The sequence below is a fragment of the Schistocerca serialis genome, chromosome 5, assembly GCF_023864345.2.
Source record: "Schistocerca serialis cubense isolate TAMUIC-IGC-003099 chromosome 5, iqSchSeri2.2, whole genome shotgun sequence".
NCBI classification, from domain to species: domain Eukaryota; kingdom Metazoa; phylum Arthropoda; class Insecta; order Orthoptera; family Acrididae; genus Schistocerca; species Schistocerca serialis.
Genome location: NC_064642.1, coordinates 72,889,957 through 72,909,659, shown reverse-complemented (window position 1 = coordinate 72,909,659; position 19,703 = coordinate 72,889,957). Strand labels below are relative to the sequence as shown.

The window sequence follows — 19,703 nt, the reverse complement described above, 5'->3', positions numbered from 1 at the left end:
TATGTTTTTTACAAGAGTTTCTTCTGAGTTTCCTGTAATTAGAACACTCGTATCATCAGCAAATTGAAATATTTTACTGCTGTCATAGCTTATGTTTAGGTCATTTACATAGAGTAAGAACAGAACAGGACCCATTACTGATCCTTGTGGCACTCCATATTTAACAGCCAGTAGCTTGGAACTATATTTCCTAATGACATTGTCCCTTTCTTGATCTGTTTCCACATATTGTTCCCTGTTTTTAAGATAAGAGCTGAGCCAGTTGTTAGCTGTTCCCCTAATGCCAAGATTTTCTAGCTTGTGTAGCAATTTGTCATGATTTATGGTGTCAAATACGTTTGAAAAATCTAAAAATATGCCCATGGTAAGTTTTTTGTTATCTAATGCTATCAGTGCCTCTAATAGAAAGGAGTGAACTGCAGATTCGGTTGAGCAGTTTGCTCTAAATCCATGTTGAGATTCTGACAGAATGCCATTTACCTCTAAGAAGTCTGTTAGCCTCTTATTGAAAAGTCTTTCTAATATTTTTGAGAAAACAGAAAGAAGTGCTAGTGGTCTGTAGTTGGAAACATCATCTTTGTTTCCTTTCTTGTATAATGGCTTTACTTTTGCTATTTTCAGACATGAAGGAAAAGTTCCTGTAGCAAAAGATAGGTTACATAGGTGGGTTAAGGGCTCAGTAATCAAGTCCCCACACTTCTTTATAACGAAATCACATATATCATCTACACCTGCAGAGTGTTTCATTTTGAGACTCTTTATTGTAACCTGTACTTCTTCTACATTTGTTGGGTATAGAAACATTGATCTGTTTGAGACTTTTTTCCCTGTTTCTGTATGCTGTTTTCTATTAGAAGTCTGTTGTAATAGTTTCTCTGTTATATTTATAAAATAGTTATTAAACATATTAGCTACTTCCTGTGGGTTATTAATGTTTTCCAAGCCAGCCTTTAATACTATATTATTAACTCTACTTTTGTAAGATTTTGTTTCTTTTTTTACAACTTTCCAGATTGCTTTGGTTCTGTTTGAAGCATCTTCTATGTATTTGTCACTGTCTCGTTTCTTTGCCTCCTTTATTCTTTACTTTAAGATAGATTTATATGTTTTAAAGTAACTATCAAACTCCTGAGTTGTGTTGTAGCTTCTTGCAATATTATGAAGGTACCATTTTCTAGCACAAGATTTCCTTATACCACTAGTAATCCACTTGTTGCTTTTAGTGGTATGTGTTCTTTTGGCTTTCAATGGAAAAGCAAGATCAAAATAATATTTAAAAATATTCATGAATGTCTGAAACTTATCAGAAATATTTTCTGTACTATACACTATCTCCCATGATTCTTGTTGGAGATAATTCTGGAATGTTTGTACTGCAGTATTACTGTAAGTTCTGCCCATGTGTGTAGTCTTCCTCATATGATTATAGGATGGATTAGTGTTTACACAAAAGTTTATAGCCTGCACATGATGGTCTGCCAGTCCAGCTTTTATTACAACTCATTTATATTTTGTTTTGGAGCTTATTATTATTTGGTCTATGGTAGTGCTAGAATGATTCGTTTCACGTGTAGGGGAGTGGATTGTAATCTCCAAATTATTGGCTGTTAATATGTTCATCAGCTCAGATTTTGAAGTGCTTCGCTTATTTAAGTCTACATTTAGGTCTCCACATATAAGAACTGCTTTTCAATTTGTTACTACTTTATTTAGTAAAGTATCAAGCCGAGTGTTGAATTTTTTTAGGTGGGTATCTGGAGATCTATATAAACATATTACAATTCACTTGAATGCTGGAATTTCTATGCTTGATATTTCAAAATCTTTCTCAGTGTTTAAGGATTCAACATTGTCTAAGTTATTGAATTCGATATCTTTCTTTATGTATACCCAGTTCCCTTCATGTGTAAACTTATTTCTACAAGTTTGTGCTGCTAACACATAATCTGTTATTTTCACTGTCTTTAACTCATTTTCTTTTAGCCAGTGATCAGTTGAGCACAGTATATTAACGTTTCTGAGTTCACTTGATAGCAAGATTTCAAGCTCTCTTACTTTATTCCTAAGTGACTGTATATTCTGATGGAGAAGAGTGACCTGGTGAGATTTTTGGTTTGTTCTGATTGTACTTGGTTGACCACTTACCTTCATTCCTGAATTTAAATTGTGTGAGAAATCTTCGTTCTCATCTAGAAGCGTGAGTTGGTTTTTTCCATTGGTCATAAGAAAATGTCCTGATGGTGAAAAGGGGCAGTTCTCCATCTCTCTGGTCATTTAACTTGTGTGGTCGATGTTGAGGTGGTTTCCGGTTTTGCTGCAAGGACTGCTACTGGAGGTGGTGTTGATAGGTGCACTAGTAATCCTAATTTGGTCTTGAGGCTTTTTGGGAATAAAAAATCTTGTAGATGACATGGTCACCTTACATTTCTTCTCACTGGAATTGCTGAACTTCCTCCTGTTGCTGGGGTGGTAGTAGTTGATTGTTGGTGTTCACTGATACATGTAAAATTAGATGTCCTTGTTGATACTTTTGAGACTGGATCTGCTGATGTCCTTAGTGGGTCTCCTGCAGGTACTGCTTCTGGTTTCCAGTGCCCAGTTCTTCTTGTTGTATCTTGAATATCTTCAGGTGTGGAACTTGGTTCTGCTGCTTTTTTTGGGTTAGATGCGTTTGCCGGTATCGCAGCTTGGTTTAGCTCATGGTAGTTTTGTTTCACTGTGTCTTCTTTGAGTGATGAAGGTGTAGTACAGTTCTTTTTTGTGCCTGCTCGTTTATCTTTCATAACTATTGAGTTGGATAAGTCTGTTTCTGCTGCTGATTTTTCTTGTGTTTTCACTGTCATATTTGCTGAAAGGTCTCCACATTGTATGTATGTTAGAGCCGGTATTTGCAGATTGGCACTTACTCCTAGTTGTAAATGTCTACATAATTTCTCTTTGCCTTCCATTCGCAAGTGAAGTCCATGCTTTGTATAATCGCTTCTACTGAGGAATGTATTGACGCCACTACCATTACATGCTCATGGCTACCAACAAGTTATCAGTTAGGATGAATGGGCATAGACAGATTGTATAGAGTGGCAAAACACAATATCCTGTTGCAGAGAATGCTCTACAATATAACAGTCACGACGTCTGTACCTGTTTCGCTACACATGCCATCTGGATTCTTCATCCCGACACCCAGCTTCTCAGAACTCCACAGGTGGAAACTGATGTTACAACATGTCATTGGTTCTTGCCACCCACCTGGCATATGTGTTAATTTATTCTTCTCAATAACTATTCCTTGCTTCACACACTTTTAGTTTTCTATATCTTTTATTTTCTGACCTGTGTATTCCCCCATGCCCCACCTCTACCAACGTATAAAACACTTAGCATTCTGCTCTTATTAGCTCTTGCATGATTTTTGTCAGTAATCTCTGTCTTGCTTGTTACCCTGTCTTCCACCTTTAAGCTCTCAGGTTTTTAAATCTCATCCAATGCAGTTCCCAGCAATAAGCCTTTCCTTCTTATTCCATTTGGTAAACCTCCTCCAAACCTGGAGTTCTGGGTGACTTTTCCATGACTGTCCCCATTTCCTAAACTATGCCAGTCCTTTTCCTTCATCCCTGTTCCTTCCCCTTCAACCCTTCTGCCAGAAGAATGAGCCACTGGCTCTAAAGTGCACATTTTCATAACTTTTATATGTGTTTTCTCTTGTTGTCACTTGGTGAGTAGATATTTTGCCTATACAATCATATTACATTTTCAAAAATTGATTTTTCATTCACATATCAGAGAATTTTATCTGTAAGTTAATCAAAGGACTGATTTTATAACTCATGAAAATCAACAGTAATTTGACAAACTGTTAATATCCTTGTAATAAAATGGAATACAATTTCCATTTGGAAAAAAAGAATTCTGCAATTTTGGAGGTGTCTGCACATTTCTTTTGCCCATCAGTTATCAGCAAGTGCATTTGTTTTTAACACATACAAAAAATGAAAATATTATGATATATATATGTCATTATGTTCCACAAATATTATGGCATTAATATGACATGAGGTATGATGAACGCAACAAGAGGAATGAAAATTTTTGCCAGAGCATGACTTAAACCTGGATTTACCACTTTTCACAACCAACCACTTTAGCCTTCAGGCATCTGAGCACACCTCCATGCCTAACAGATACTTTCATTGTCACTAGTTTTTCTTACGAACAAAGGAGGTGATTCTTTATTGTGGGTTACAACCACCACAGAAATTAGTAAGCTGGTCAATTGTGACTTAACTTGTACAAGAGATGTATATCAACTGGAAATCAGTGAAGATCCAATGACATCAAATGATATTATTGAAATAACATTCAGAGATACTGAACTACATTGTAATGATCATGTCATGATTACTGAATATATGTGCTAGAGCAGGACAAGAACCGAGACTTCCTGTTTATTGTGGCAGTTGGCTTAATAGTTATGCTACCTAATCACAGGTATGATACAAATTTTCATTTTCACTGTAGCCATCTGTTATTTCTGAACAAACATAGATGGTTCTCCATTCTAGAACAGGATCGCTATAGGAATGTATATGATGGAGGATTGAGGCTACCCTGCCACATGGGATGTATTCCATTTGAATTAGCTTACCTGAAATGAATTGGATGGAATTGATGAGGATGAAACTGGTGAAGACGTAATGACATGAAATGATATCTGTGAAGACCATTCAAAAATGCTGGACCTGTAATGTATAGAATGACAAATGAAAATTGGTACCAGATGCGGACCTGAAACCACATTTTCTGCTTTTTGCAAGCAGTTGCCTTAACTGTTGGGCTACCTGAGCATTTCTCCAAGGCTGACTTAAACATTCATTGTTGCTAATGTGTCTTTTTAGTTCCAAATGCTGCAACAAGAGATTATCATATTTGAGAATGGTATAATTTTTTTTATTTATTGTGTTGAATTAATTACATTCATCCTCAGGGGACACTGCCTTAACGTTGTACTGTCCATGCGGGCAAGGAGGTTTGCGTGCTCTGGATCCGGAGGACTAAGCTGGACAGGCCAAAGGGGAGGAGCCAGACAAAGCGTGGCCCACAACAACCTATTGATATCCTGTATCCTATCCTATCCTATCCTTTTTCCTTATCATTCTCAATTAAAATTATAGTATGAAAAGGGCAACGACTTGAGGAGCAGAAGAAGACAGCCCGTCATTTCAAAAGAAGATTTGGCGGATCTCAATGGTGTTCAAGATGGATGAACCTTCTCACAACAGAGTGGCGTCTGTCCTCCAGTGAAGCAGCCACAAAAGGCATCTGATCCCAGTAGGGCGGCCTGATTACATCCTCTGGGGCTAACCACCTCAGTTGTAACCACACTACTGCAAATGTGGTAGCCAAAGTTGAAGCTTCGGCTTGTGAAGCAGTCATGAAGCATGTGATAATTACAAATATACCCCAGGGGGCTAATCCCCCATTGACTCAGGTCAATGTAAGCAGGATATCGAATTCTGGGAAGCCTGCATCAAATACGAAACAAAACTGCAAACTTACCAGTACCTCAAAATCCAGTCTAAATCATGGACACAAAATCAGACCAAAACGGACTTTTAAAGTGGGAACCATAAACATACAGACAATGATGAAGGTGGGCAAGCTAAAGCAAGTTCTTGACAGTATGAAAGAACTTGGGATTGGCATACTGGCACTACGGGATACAAGATTCAGGGGCAAGAGCACAACGGAATCAGAGGGATGTGCAATTCTGAAAGGGAAACCCGGAGTTGGGGGGGGGGGAGGGGCAAAGCAACATTTTATGTTTGGCACAGCCTTTGAAGTAGACCGTAGATACCTGGATAGTATTACTGTGTGGAAGGACATAAACGAGTGGCTGTCATATCTGACAATGAAAATAGGAAACAAAACCTATACACTATCAAATGCACATGCACCAAGAAATGATAAGAACAAAAAAGACTAAGCAGGACCTTAACATTTTTGGTCCACTTTGGATAGGGTAGTGACAGACGTGGACAAAAGAGGTGTCACTATTATGCTATGAGTTTTTAACATGCAAATAGGCACAGGAAGGAAGTTAAGAGGTCCTGTGGGAGATTATCCAGCTCACAAGAGAACAAACAAGAATGGTGAGAGATTAGTGGACCTGTGTAGGAGACACAATATGCGAATAATGAGCACTCATTACAAAGCTAAGGCAAGCAAGAAAACAACGTGGTCAGCCCTGGAAACAGGATTGGGGAAAAACAGATAGACCATGTAGCAATCCATGACAAGAATCACAGAGAGATTATGAATACGAAAGTGAGGAAACATAGCAGGATGAACTTAGATCACTACCTTGTCATAATAAAATGCAGATGGATATCCAACGGACCAAGGAAACATAAGACCATAAACACTCACAGAACTGACCTAGATCTTCTGAAAAAAACAACAGAGCGGAGTATGCAAAGAGAATGGTAGTTCAGAGTGATTGGAAGAGAGTGAGAGATATGATGGAAGAAGAGGCAGTGTGACTGGCTACTAACAACAACAAAAGGAAGCATGAGTGGTGGATGTATGTATGTGAGAATGTGGTCAAGACCAGGAGGAAAGCATTTATGAAATGGCAATTCTGTAAAAAGCAAGACGACTGGTTGAACTTCCAGAATGCAAGAAAAACTGCTGGCAAAACGATCAGAAATGCCAAGAGAAGTAGTTGGAATGAGAAACTTGAAAAAAGAAACGCAGCCTTCAAGAAACACAAATCACGAATCTTTTTCAAAGAAATGAAGAGCAGAATTAAAGGCTTCAAGGCAAAAGAACCCTTCGTAATAGAACAAGATGGCACAATAAAAAATGGTGAGAAAGAGATGTGAGAGGAAATGGCTAGGTATTTTAGGGATTTGTTGAATGCAGAAGCACTGACAGTAAAGTGGACACACTTATGCTCTAGTGACGAAAGTCCGGATAGTCTAGACAATACAACCACCAGGGCAGAAGTAGCAGAGGCAATTAAAAACCTCAAAAACAACATGGCAGCAGGCAATGATGGTATCTGTGCAGAAGAGATCAAGTGGGGTGGCCCTGAAATAGAAAGAAGTATGTACAGTATAATAGTGGATATCTGGAGAAATAAGAAAATACCCATAGACTGGAAAGAAGCCATTATAATACCACTACACAAGAAAGGGGACAAGAAAGTACTGGATAACCACAGGAGAATCTCTCTCTTAAACATAGGGTACAAGGTTTTGTTGAGAATCTTGCTGAACAGAGTTGAAGAACAACTGGGGCCAACAATAGGAGAGTACCAGTGTGGCTTTAAAAAAGGGAGGAACTGTACAGTACAGATATTGGGAATAAGAATGATAATAGAAGACAGACACAGGAAAGGAAAAGAGATAATAGTGACATTTGTGGACTTCCAAAAGGCCTACAATTCAGTTTCCAGAAGTACTCTGCTTATTGTGTAAGAAGATAGAGGAATGGATGCTACAACACATGCAATAATAAAGGAAATGTTAAGCAACAATACTGCCAGGATAAGGCATTGCAGTACACTGTCAGTCAGCTTCGAAATAAAAATAAGAGTCCGGCAAGGGGATGGGCTGTCACAAACTTTATCTAACCTGGTTTTGGAGAAAGTAGTGAGACAGTGAAGACAACTAAATAGTATCATGAAGATCAAAGGTGTGCAAGTGTCCTTCACTTACAGAATTTCATTCAATTCATTCTTCTCAGTTCCACCTATTTCATATTAGTGAGGCAGATTCAGTTCACACATATCCATTGTGGCAGTGTAATTCATGAACCTCCATCATATCCATTCCTCATTTGTTCCTACTGCAAAATGAAGAGCCACGTGGTCTCAGGTGCCTCATCAAGGTTTGCGCAGCTCCCCCGTCGGAGGTTCGAGTCCTCCCTTGGGCATGGCTGTGTGTTGTTCAAGTAGTGTGTAAGCCTAGGGACTGATGATGGTTGGTTGGTTGTTTTGGGGAAGGAGACCAGACAGCGTGGTCATCGGTCTCATCGGATTAGGGAAGGATGGGGAAGGAAGTCGGCCGTGCCCTTTCAGAGGAACCATCCCGGCATTTGCCTGGAGTGATTTAGGGAAATCACGGAAAACCTATATCAGGATGGCCGGACGCGGGATTGAACCGTCGTCCTCCCGAATGCGAGTCCAGTGTCGAACCACTGCGCCACCTCGCTCGGTAGGGACTGATGACATCAGCAATTTGGTCCCATAGGCACTTACCTCCACCACCATTAAAATGAAGACCACATAAGTTTGTTTGGAAGTAATAGGAAGAACACAAGAAATGATGAAAATTTGTGTCAACCCTCAAGGCACACTCAGATAGACTAATGGTTAATTTAAATGAGTGAAAGGCTGGAAATTCAGGTTCAAGCCCAGCCCTGGCACAAATTTTCATTAATCAAAGCATGTCTTAATTTGAGATTGCACAAATCAATTTATATAAATATTAAGTTTACTGCCAACACAGTAGCACTACACAAAACTACCATGTGAAAACCAGTAGCACTGCAAGCCATTTGTGTAATCTGTTCACAGCAGAAAACTATGTACCCTGTAGTGAACAACGTCTCTCAAAGTAACAGTAGAAAGTCACTATGTTGAATGATTTTGTTGTCATCACCCACTTCTTTCTCTCGCAATTTGTATGGAAATTGTTTACATAGGTAATGTTTGTGCATTTGGAAACCATTCCACTCATTAAACATTGTCCACATAAATTGCACCAAGTTTAGTTGATTTGTTATAGTTTTCTTTCTTGTTGATTTGTAATTTCTTGCTTGCTATGATTTTGATAAAAGAGATAAACTCCGCCTCTTGCAGTCAAGCACCAAAAGTGCATTTGCAGGGAGCCGCTACACTATGTGGCCATTAACACTTAAAGGAAGGTAATAAATTGAGAGTTAAACATTCTGTCGACAATGAGGTCATTAGAGAAGGAGCACAAATTCAGATTAGGGAAAGATGGGAAAGGACATCAGGCATGCCCTATTCAAAGGAATCATTTGCATTAAGTAGTTTAGGAAACCTAAAACTGGGTGGTTGGATGGGAATTCGAACCATCATTCTCCCAAATGCAAGTCCAGTATGCTAACCATTGTGCCACCTTGCTTGGTACTAATAATTAACAATTCAAGACCCTTTCTGTTTTGTGTGTGATAATTTGACTCTATATCTAAGTGCATTTTGAATAAGTGCTTGGTTGTGTATTCAGTGATGATGTTTCAGCTTGACAAGATGTTAGAGACCAACAAATACTTGAAGATAGAAAATGAAATGCTGAAAGAGAAAAATATGGACTTGAAAACAAAAATGAAACTTTATGAAGCAGAGAAACATCAAGCTCTCACTATATGTGTTGAGCAACAAACAGTATGTATGATTAACATTTGTGTTGTAAATTGTAATAAATATTTGAGAATAAGAACCAAATCAAAGTAATTTATCCTGTAACATTAATACTCATAATTACCAGCGGATTGAAACTTTAACAAGCCAACAACAGAGAATGGAGCAAGAGAGAGAGAAACTGCAAGCAGAGGCAAATACTGCAGCCGCACTCCAGCAAGAATTAAATGAGCTTGAGGAAGAGGCTAATGAGAGAAACAGTCAGCTGAAGGCAACACAGCAGGAATTACAAAAGGCACTTAGAAAACAAAACGAGCTAAATAATAAAATAGCGGAGGCTCAAATGTGGTCTGATAAGCTTGAAAATGTGCTGCAGAGCGCAGTTACTGCAATCAAAGAAGCTCTAATGGTAAGTAAATATTCATTGTACTTTGCCTTCTACTTAGTTTCAGTAGATATTACTTTAGATCTATTACCTTCAATTAAAAATTATTGCAGTATTTAAGTAGATAGAATTGTTTGTGATAAATTAACTTCCTTACTGACTCAGGTAGCTCATGGCTATGTGCACACCTTTCTAATTGATGCCACATGGACTGCTTGTGTCTGATGTTGGTTAACTCTACTTCATGACTGAGTTGAGTGTCCCTGTAGTGCATTGTTAATTGTTGTTGCTGGTGACAATAGTGATGATCTTGATAATAATGTGAGTGTTAAATCTGGAGCTTGTATATAAGCTACTCCCATCAAATAGCATCAAGGAAACCAACGAGCTTACCAACCACATTCCGCAGGCATCATATCATGATCACCTGTGATTCCTCTGTTCCATAAGACACTGTGGAGAGGTCGGATAATAAGTAATTTTATATCTCTGCTTCTATTTTCTTTGTAACTCAGATTCTAGAGCTGAAGACCTTTTTCATCAGCAGAATCTGAAGTGGCTACTTTTGAACTGAGTTTCACTGTATAAATGTATATGATAGTTTATTCTCAATGTTCTCTGCCCACCAACTCCCAGAACATGGACAGATGAGGGGTGAGAGGTGGCACTGGGAGGTGGGGGTGGGGAGTGGACAAGCCACGCTTTCGTCATGTGGTACGGGCACTACAATGGAACTAGCTGCTTCACATAACACATCTGTGAAAGTAAAAACTGAACAGGAGCCTAACAGAATTCTTGAAATAAAAATTGACAGGTTCGTTTTGAATGATGGTGCTTATTGCTACTAATTCTGTATTCATACTCATAGACAATTCAAAATTAAAAAAGCCAGTAGTTTTGAACTTATATTCTATCTATAAAAATGATAAAATGTTAAACATTTAATTTCATTTATAAGGTTGAATTGTAGGTACGCATAAATCACTCGGAATCATTCTCATTACATTCTTCATCTGTGCATCATTCTATACTACTGATGCTCCTGTCTGATTCACCAGGATCAAAAATGATTTTGTCTGTTGCAGGTACAACAATGTCATGCCTCCAGTAATCTTCTTCTAGTTGTTGAACCTTCCTACTGTATCATTCTCACTTATCTGCAGCTACTGGCAGAAGGGCTTCACTGGCAATCTTAAGCAGGGAGTCATGCCGAGCTTCCTAAACAACCTTTTCCCTGCCACTCATTCCAGATTCACCACATTTAAATAACAATTATAAAGCACCAAGGAGACAACGATGTGGCCTTTATCTTTAGCTAGTTTATCAACCATGTATAACTATGGTCTATGTTCTTAAATTAAAGAGAATCAAGCATGCTTCCTCACACTCTCATTGCAGGGGACATGCCCTTTTTATAGCCATTGCAGCCTTGTTCTGTCTGTTATGGTATGAAGCACTGTCCATCACTATGACTGCCTGTGGTGGAATATTTGAGAGAACCATATTCTCTTATCACCTTTCAAAGATTTCAAAATTCATTCGACTATGGAAGTCAGCTTTTGTGGATTTAGCACAAAACTTTAGTTAGGTCTCCCCAATGAACCCCTTTCTGATCAAACACTTCCAATAATAAGTTTCGTAGAGGGAGTTCCTGTCCCAAATACCAACAACATCATCCTTGTATCTACATTTCTGTCTAAATACTGTCTATCTAGGTTTCACTGAGATAGATTATTTCTGTGGCTACTTCCCTAATATGTTTCATTTTTATAATGAAACATAACCACAAATCAATAATATCTCCACATTCTAGCATTGAAGCTCCCTGATTATACACATTTTGCCTTGTGAATCCCATTAACAACAAAACATTATTCAGAGGTTCAATACATCAAGTCCAGTTGATCTTTTCCTTGAGTACTAGCTAAAGTTTCCACAGAATGAGATCAGTTTTCTGCACCAAGGATATGTCATCAGTTGTAAGCCCCAGCTCTCCAACTGGATTTTACCATGCAGTCCAGTCACATTAATGTGACCACCATCTATGTTTGATGTCAGCGTGCAATGACCACTCACAGACAGCAGGTGGCAGCAGTAGCTGTGGAGGGTAAAAAAAGCATGCAGGGAGACATGGAAAACAGTGCAGTCACTGTCATAATGAGGAATGGAGCAATTTATCTGATGTCCAAAGGGGCATGATCATTGGCTTTGGTGCCAGGGGTGGAAGAATTTTGAAACAGCTAACTTTTTAAACTGTTCGCGTGCCACCACGGTTAAAATATACTGTGCATGGCAATATGGCGCTATCCAAAACTGGTGCCGAGGCAACTCTTGTGTGCCATAGGTCATAAATGAGATGGGTCAACAACAGCTGCGGAGATGTGTATGGGGGAATAGACATCCAACTGTTGAGCAGCTAACCACCCAGATGAATGAAGTAGCTACCAACAGTTCTCCTCAGTGGCCATTCAGTGAATGTTGCTGCCTATGGGCCTCAGTAGCAGGTGCTTGGTTCATGCACCCATGCTGACTGCCATTTGTTGGTGACAAAGGGTGCTATATGCATGCCAGTACCATAACTGGGTGTCCACTGACTGGCAACAGATGGCCTTTTCAGATGAATCACAAATTTATGCTCCATTGAACAGATGGCCGCTGGCCATGAAATGACAGATGTCATGAAATGTTTGAAAAGCTAATAGCCTGCAACAATTGTCAGAAGGGTCCAGGCCTGATGAGGGAGTGTTATGCTCCAAGGAAAGTTTTTGTCATTTGGAAAGGCGCAATGGATCAACACAAGTATGCATATATCCTTGGGGGCCATGTACCAGCCAAGAGTCTGTGGGACCTTGTTCCTCAACCACGAAACCTAGTACAGCTGGCCATGCTACTGAAGTCAGCATGGCGCCACACCCCTGTCACTACATTACAGAACCTCAGTGACTCTCTTCCTGCAAGTTTCACAGCAGTCTGCGCTGCAAAAGATGGTTATTCAGGCTTCTGACGGATGGTCACATTAATGTGTCTGGACAGTGTAGTAGATTTTGGGCCACATGAAACCAAATTTGTTAAAAATTTCAGAACAGGACTTTGTTCTATGCAGAAATGTATTTAAAACTAAGGAAATCTGCACCAGAGGTTTCTACAGTGAATAATAGTTTTTACGCATTAAACGAAATGACTATTTTATCATAATTCAGACATAGTGCAAGGCAGTTTCAAAGCAGACTTGAACAGAAATTTACTTCTTTCTTGCAGGAGTTCCGATGATTTCCAGGATTATCTTTGCAGAGATTCGTAATTCTTCTCATAGAGCTGAGGCTTGCTCTTGTATATTTCACTGTTCATCTAACTGGCAGATAGAGATAGGGTGGAGCTAATCTTTACTTTCGCTCTCCTCCACACAACATTTAGCGACATTACTAATTGTTTTTCTAGCTCCATTCCATACAACATCTTCCACTTATATAAGGACTGAAAAGAGTAACTGGTGCTGCCCACGATGGGCCAGAAACCACTTTGTCACTCATCAAGAGATGTATTAAAATGTGACACAGAACAAGATCGTATGACAGTCGTTTCACAGTAGCTGTATATGCAAGGTTCTGTATTACTAGATCACTAATGTTGGCAGCAGCTCGACACACAACATTATTGAGCTGAAGTGAACAACTTAACTCTAACTTCTGCTGATCCAGAGATTATGCATGACTAGAAATGATCTCAGCTACTGGGATGGATTATAAAACACAAATGAGTATTTAGGGATCAACTATGACACTTATAATTTCATTTAATGAAATTAAATATCATGACGAATATTTGTTATTTTCGACTATTGTCTAAAAATAACAGATTTATGAAATTGTGAAAACAGATGTTTCAAATGAGAATGGAATGGATGTGTTAAACTTGTATTGATATTGTTGTTCAATGTTATGAAGAATCATGTGTAGTAACTCATTATGAGAGCCCAAATAATGAAGAGTGATGGATGATATGGGTGGAAGCCCAGCATTAAGAAAGAACTTCTACATTCACATCAGCATCCATATTTTGTAAATCACAGTGCAGTGCATGGCAGAGGGTAGTTCCTATTGTACCACTGTTTGAATTTATTCCTGCTACATTGACATATAGTGTGGTTTCCTCTTTGATTATGATTTGAACTTTGTTGTTGCCTACCAACAATGTTTGGCTAGTGCACAGATTTACCCGTCTAGAACAGGACTATTTTGCTCACCATTCAACTGACCATTATTTTTTAATTGACAGCATAATGGTGCACTGAGATCATGGATCCTATCTGAGTGTTTTAAAGTCAGACCTACACTGTTCTCCATCACTATGTGAGTTATTCAACAAACATTCAGAGCATTGTATTGACCATGTGGTGTCCACCTCCAGAAGTCTTTTGTTTGGTGTACTTTCAGAGAAGTCAGGAACTATAATTTTAAATATGTTGTGCTTAATTAAATCTGTGTTACTGAAAAAGCAGACCTATAACAGTGGTGATGAGAGTTTTTTGGAACAACAACCAATCCTGTGTCAGAATAGGACTTACCAGACTGTTCTGATAAGAATTCCAAACATAATAGACCAGCAGGTTTTTGAGCTCTGGAAATGACAGCTCGAGCAGCAGTATGAGCTTGTACGGCAGCTGACAGACCAAGCACATTTACAATCACTTCTGGCAATCCAGGATTTGCAGTTGCCCACTGACGCTCAAGAGAACTGGGATGTAAGTGTTTAGCACTTCATTCCCAAGCAAGAGACATTAAGTGCCCTGAGTGACAGTGAGTCTTTCTCTTACCTAATAAACCTACAGATCCGTTATCCCATGAAAACCTGGCCCCTTTATCTGACCCATCGGTGCTGCCGACCCCCACTATTCAGAACTTTTGGGTGGACATATTGCAACAAAAATGCTTTTAGTGGCCACTTGTTTAGAGTTCTTTCAACATTGTAAGACAATATCAGACAGCTGTGCATCATAAAAGTTGATCACAGGCCTGCAACGCCTGGGTAGAAAATGAAACTTTATATGTTCTTGTGGACTGTCATACATAGAATCATTAATATGTGACATGGTGATTAGATTAGCACCAAATGGTAAAGTGCATGCTACACTGTTTTGGCAGTCACAATTTTCTTTAGCTGAAGGTATGCGAATTGCTAGGGCTTTTAAATGTTCTCAAGCAGCTCAGGATCCCATTTCTGTCTACTACCAGATATCAGAACTGTTGTCTCGATTGGAAAATGCCATGTGACCTAGTCCATCTGGTGATGAGCTTGCAAAAATGTCTTGCAATCCAGATGACAGTGGAACGACTCCCAGATAGTTGTCATCTGAACCCAGTGCCATAAAAGTTTTTCTGTACAGCCTCGGTGAAACTTTTGCCAACTGCACAGCTGTCCTGGTTGTTTTTCTACACATGTTAGATGTTGCCAATATTATAAAGATGTCTGTCAACAGTACTTTCATCATGGTCATATAGCTGATGTTTATCAGTGCCGGCCATGCCATCAACAGTCAGGTGTGCAGATACACATAAATGACATCACAGAGTCAAAGGTAGCACCATGCCACCTTTTGCTGTTCATGGCACTCGCATTTTATTCCTTTTTTATAGCATGGCCTTGGTCTCAATTATTAATCAGACTACATAATCACCAATTGGGATGTCCATCCTTAAAAACAGCAGCAACTAAACAGTGGAATTATGGTCATCATGAAATGCCATTACTGGGCCAGATAGTTCCTGAATTAGTGTATAAGCAAATAACCAGAACACTTACTTTCTTTGTAGTAGCAGAACAATCAGTGGAAAATATTTTTGGCCTGGATGCATATACAGCCTTTGGGTTTTCTATCCACCACTCAGTCCATTCAATCCAGAACATTATTTCATGTGCAGAAATGAAATCTTTGTGTCCCCAATTTGCTCTCTTGTTTTCTCAGCCCTGGGAATGACTTCTAATTTTTTTCACCCACATTACATTAAAAGAATTGACAATACTGAAGTGTTTCAAAGTCTCAAGCCTGTCTCATACACTTAGCCTTGTGAGATGAGGTTATAGTAGAACTGGAGTCAGAGACGGTGGTGTTACGGTGTGTTTTTCACGGAGGGGCTTGCACCACTTGTTGTTTTGTGTGGCACTATCACAGCACAGGTCTACATTGATGTTTTAAGCGCCTTCTGGCTTCCCACTGTTGAACAGCATCTTTCAACACGATGGAGCACCTGTTCATAATGCACGGCCTGTGGCGGAGTGATTACACAACAATAACATCAATAACATCTGCCTCATTACCTTATATTAGATGAGCATCATCTTTAGTCATTGTTCGCAAACCATTTGGTTTATTACACCTTCATGGGAACTTCAAAATATGGTAAACACTCACTTGATCATAGTGTCAAACCCCCCTCTGTGTCTTGATGTATTATTTTCAAAACTATAAGGGAGTCAGTATTCCTCTAAAATCAGTCTTTTGGAAGCTTATTTTTCACTTCCATTGTACAGGACTTCCAAAGCTATTCCGGTATTAAATACTCTTTTTGACCTCTGTTGATATAACAGTTACCTTTTGGTGTTGCAAGCACACCAGCAAACTTTCAGGAATTTTTAGAACAAACTGTTCCAATTATTCCACAGTATGTAAATTATTTGGATGATATAGTGCTCACAGGATGGACACAAGAGGAGCATATGCCGAATCTCCAGTAAGTACTTTTCATCTTTTTGCAAGCTGTGTTAAAGTGTAATTTCTCAAAAAGTTCCTTATTTCAGCCTTTTAATAAATATATAGGTTACATCCTTCACCAGAATAGCCTTAAATTGATGTCACAGACTCCCATATTCCATGTTCTCAAACACGAGATGAGTTGGTTGACGTTCATAAGGAGCTGGAAATTGGCCTGACTACTGTCGAATGATTGGCAGCTGCTGCGAATCAGTGTGTTGGAAGAGCTCCCGAGAGTCGTGTAACTCTGATAGCTACACCAGAGGTACTTCACGTACTATCCTCTCCTGTGGATCCTGTTTCCACTACAGAAAATACAGGATCGTCATTACCCGTCCACTTGACTGTGGGTGGCATGTCAATGGTAGGTCTAGGCATCCTGTGCAGGGTGGTTGGGGACCAGGAATGGCCTCGTGTTTTGTACCAGTCTCCCAAAACAACAAGTATGAGGTGCTGTCTTTCACTGAAACTTGAACCAGTGGGACTCACTTCACTTGTTTTGGGGAAACCTGTTTTGTCCAGTATCAGTAGGAGCCAAACACAAAAGAATAGGGGTCTATTAATTGTCTGTAGTTCAGACATATGGTGATTGATGGACCCCTTAGGGAAATGGCAGCAAGGATAGGAAAGGACACCAAGTGCACTCAGTGTGTATGCCTGTGGGCCTCATTCAACATGCTGAAGAGGCTATTCTGACAGCCATTGAGGGTACAGGGTGCAACGAATTGCAGATCATGGTGCACAGTGGAACAATTGATGTCTGTTGTCTGGGCTCCAAGGCCATTCTTGAGTCATTCCAGTGACTGGCAGAGAAAGTTGAGAAGAACAGCCTTGCACATGGATTTTCAATGAAGCTCACAATCTGCAACATTGTCCCCAGAACTGATTGTGGCCCTTTAGTTCTGAGTCATGTGGAAAGACTGAAACAGAGACTTTGAAGGTTCTGTGAAGAGCTAGGCTGCGACTTCCAGGACTTGCGCCATTGGGTTGAGAACTGTTAAGTTATCCCTAAATAGGTCAGGTATGCACTGCACATCAGAAGCTGCTACTCAGGTAGCTGACTGTGTGGGGTGCACACTAGTGTTTTTTTGGATTAGGTGACTCTCCATCCAACCCAGATAACAATAGCTTTAGGAAACCCAGAAGTATAATTGTAAGATCGAAAGAAATGCCTCCCACATGTGAGACTATTAAAATCCTAATGGTAAATTGCCAAAGCATTTGCAACCAAGTGCCAGAATTTGAAGCACTTATGAAAGGCATCAAAGCTCACATAACACGAGGTGCAGAAAGCTGATTGAAACTGCAGTTGATAGTAGTGAGATTTTTGGGGAAAATTTAAGTGTCTATCGAAAGGATAGGCTAATGGGAAATGGAGGAGGTGTATTTGTCACAGTAGACAAGAATCTCAAATCCACTGAGCTAGAAATGGAAGCTGCATATGAGATTGTTTGGGCAAGACATAGTATCAGGGGTGGGCATAAAATGATAATTGGATTCTTCTATTTCCCACCAGACTCATCTCCCAGTGTAACTGAAAACTTTAGAGATAAACTCAGTTAACTTGTACCTAAGTTCCCCAACCAAACTGTAATCATCAGTGGAGACTTTAATCATCCAACAATTAATTAGAAAAATTACAGTTCTGTTAGTTGTGGTCATGATAAGACGCCCCGTGAAACTTTACCAAATGCATTACTGAAAACTACCTAGAACATATAATTGGGAATCCCACTCATGATGGAAATATGTTGGATTTAACGGCAACAAATAGACCTAACCTCTTTGAGGATGTCCACATCAAAACTGGATTCAGTGACCATGATGTGGTTGTGACAACAATTATTACCAAAGTACAAAGGACAACTAAAACAAGCAGAAAGATATATATGTTCAGTAAACTAGATAAAAAATCAATAGTGTAATATGTCAATGATGAACTTGAAACTTTCAGCACAGGCCAGGAGCATGTAGAGGAACTCTGGCTCACCTTTAAAAGAATAGTTGACGATGCACTGGATAGATACGTATCCAGTACAAAAGTTCATAATGTGAAGGAACCTCCTTGCTATACAGTCACTGTAAAGAAACTTCTAAAGAAACAGAGATTACTGCATAATAAGTGTAAAACAAAGAGTAGAGCTACAGAAAGAGAGATGCTGAATGAAATGCATTTAGCTGTCAAGAGAGCAATGCATGATACCTTCAATGATTACTGTAACAGAATATTGCTAAGTGATCTTTCACAGAACCCAAAGAAATTCTGGTCATATGTAAAGGCTGCTAATGACACCCAGGTTAGTACCCAGTACCAAGCGAATGATACAGGAACTGAAATTGAGGGTAACAAAGCAAAAGCAGAAATGGTTCAAATGGCTCTGAGCACTATGGGACTTAACATCTGAAGTCATCAGTCCCCCAGAACTTAGAACTATTTAAACCTAAATAAACTAAGGACATCACACACATCCATGCCCGAGGCAGGATTCGAACCTGTGACCGTAGCGGTCGCGCAGTTCCAGACTGAAGCGCCTAGAACCACTCGGCCACTCCAGCTGTACAGAAATGCTTAACTCAATTTTCAAATGTTTCTTTAATAAGGAAAACCCAGGAGAATTGTCACAGTTCAATCCTCTTACCACTGAAAAGAAGAATGAAATAAGTATTAATGTCAGTGGTGTTGAGAAACAGCAGAAGTTGTTAAAACTGAACAAAGCTCCAGGCCCCGATGGAATCACCATCAGATTCTATACTGAATTTGCAGCTGAGTTAGCCCCTCTTCTAACAATAATCTATTGTGGATTCCTTGAACATAAAACCGTACCCAGCTCTTGCAAAAAGGCACAGGTAACACCTGTCTACAAGAAGGGTAGTAGACATGATTCGCAAAACTACCATCCAGTATCATTGACATCAATTTGTTGTAGAATCTTAGAACGTATTCTGAGCTCAAACATAATGAGGTATCTTGAACAGAATGACCTCGACAATGCCATCGAGCATGGATTTGGAAAACATCGATCATGTGAAACCCAACTTGCACTTATTCTCATGATATCCTGAAAGCTTTGGATAAAGGCAACCAAATATATGTAGTATTTCTTGATTTCTGAAAAGCATTTGACTCAGTTCTTCACCTACGCTTATTGTCAAAAGTATGGTCGTAGGGGGTATCAAGTGAA

At 39.4% G+C, this 19,703-nt stretch overlaps 1 protein-coding gene across 2 annotated transcripts in view; it reads left to right on the top strand.

The window, feature by feature from the left end:
* LOC126481609 (cilia- and flagella-associated protein 157-like) overlaps positions 1-19,703 on the top strand; it is a 176,733-nt gene that overhangs the window by 111,512 nt on the left and 45,518 nt on the right. For both annotated transcript variants that reach the window (XM_050105482.1, XM_050105481.1), the window contains exons 7-8: positions 9,269-9,412; positions 9,516-9,797. In XM_050105482.1, the coding sequence (XP_049961439.1) occupies positions 9,269-9,412; positions 9,516-9,797 (426 nt within the window). The remainder of the gene's footprint in view (positions 1-9,268; positions 9,413-9,515; positions 9,798-19,703) is intronic.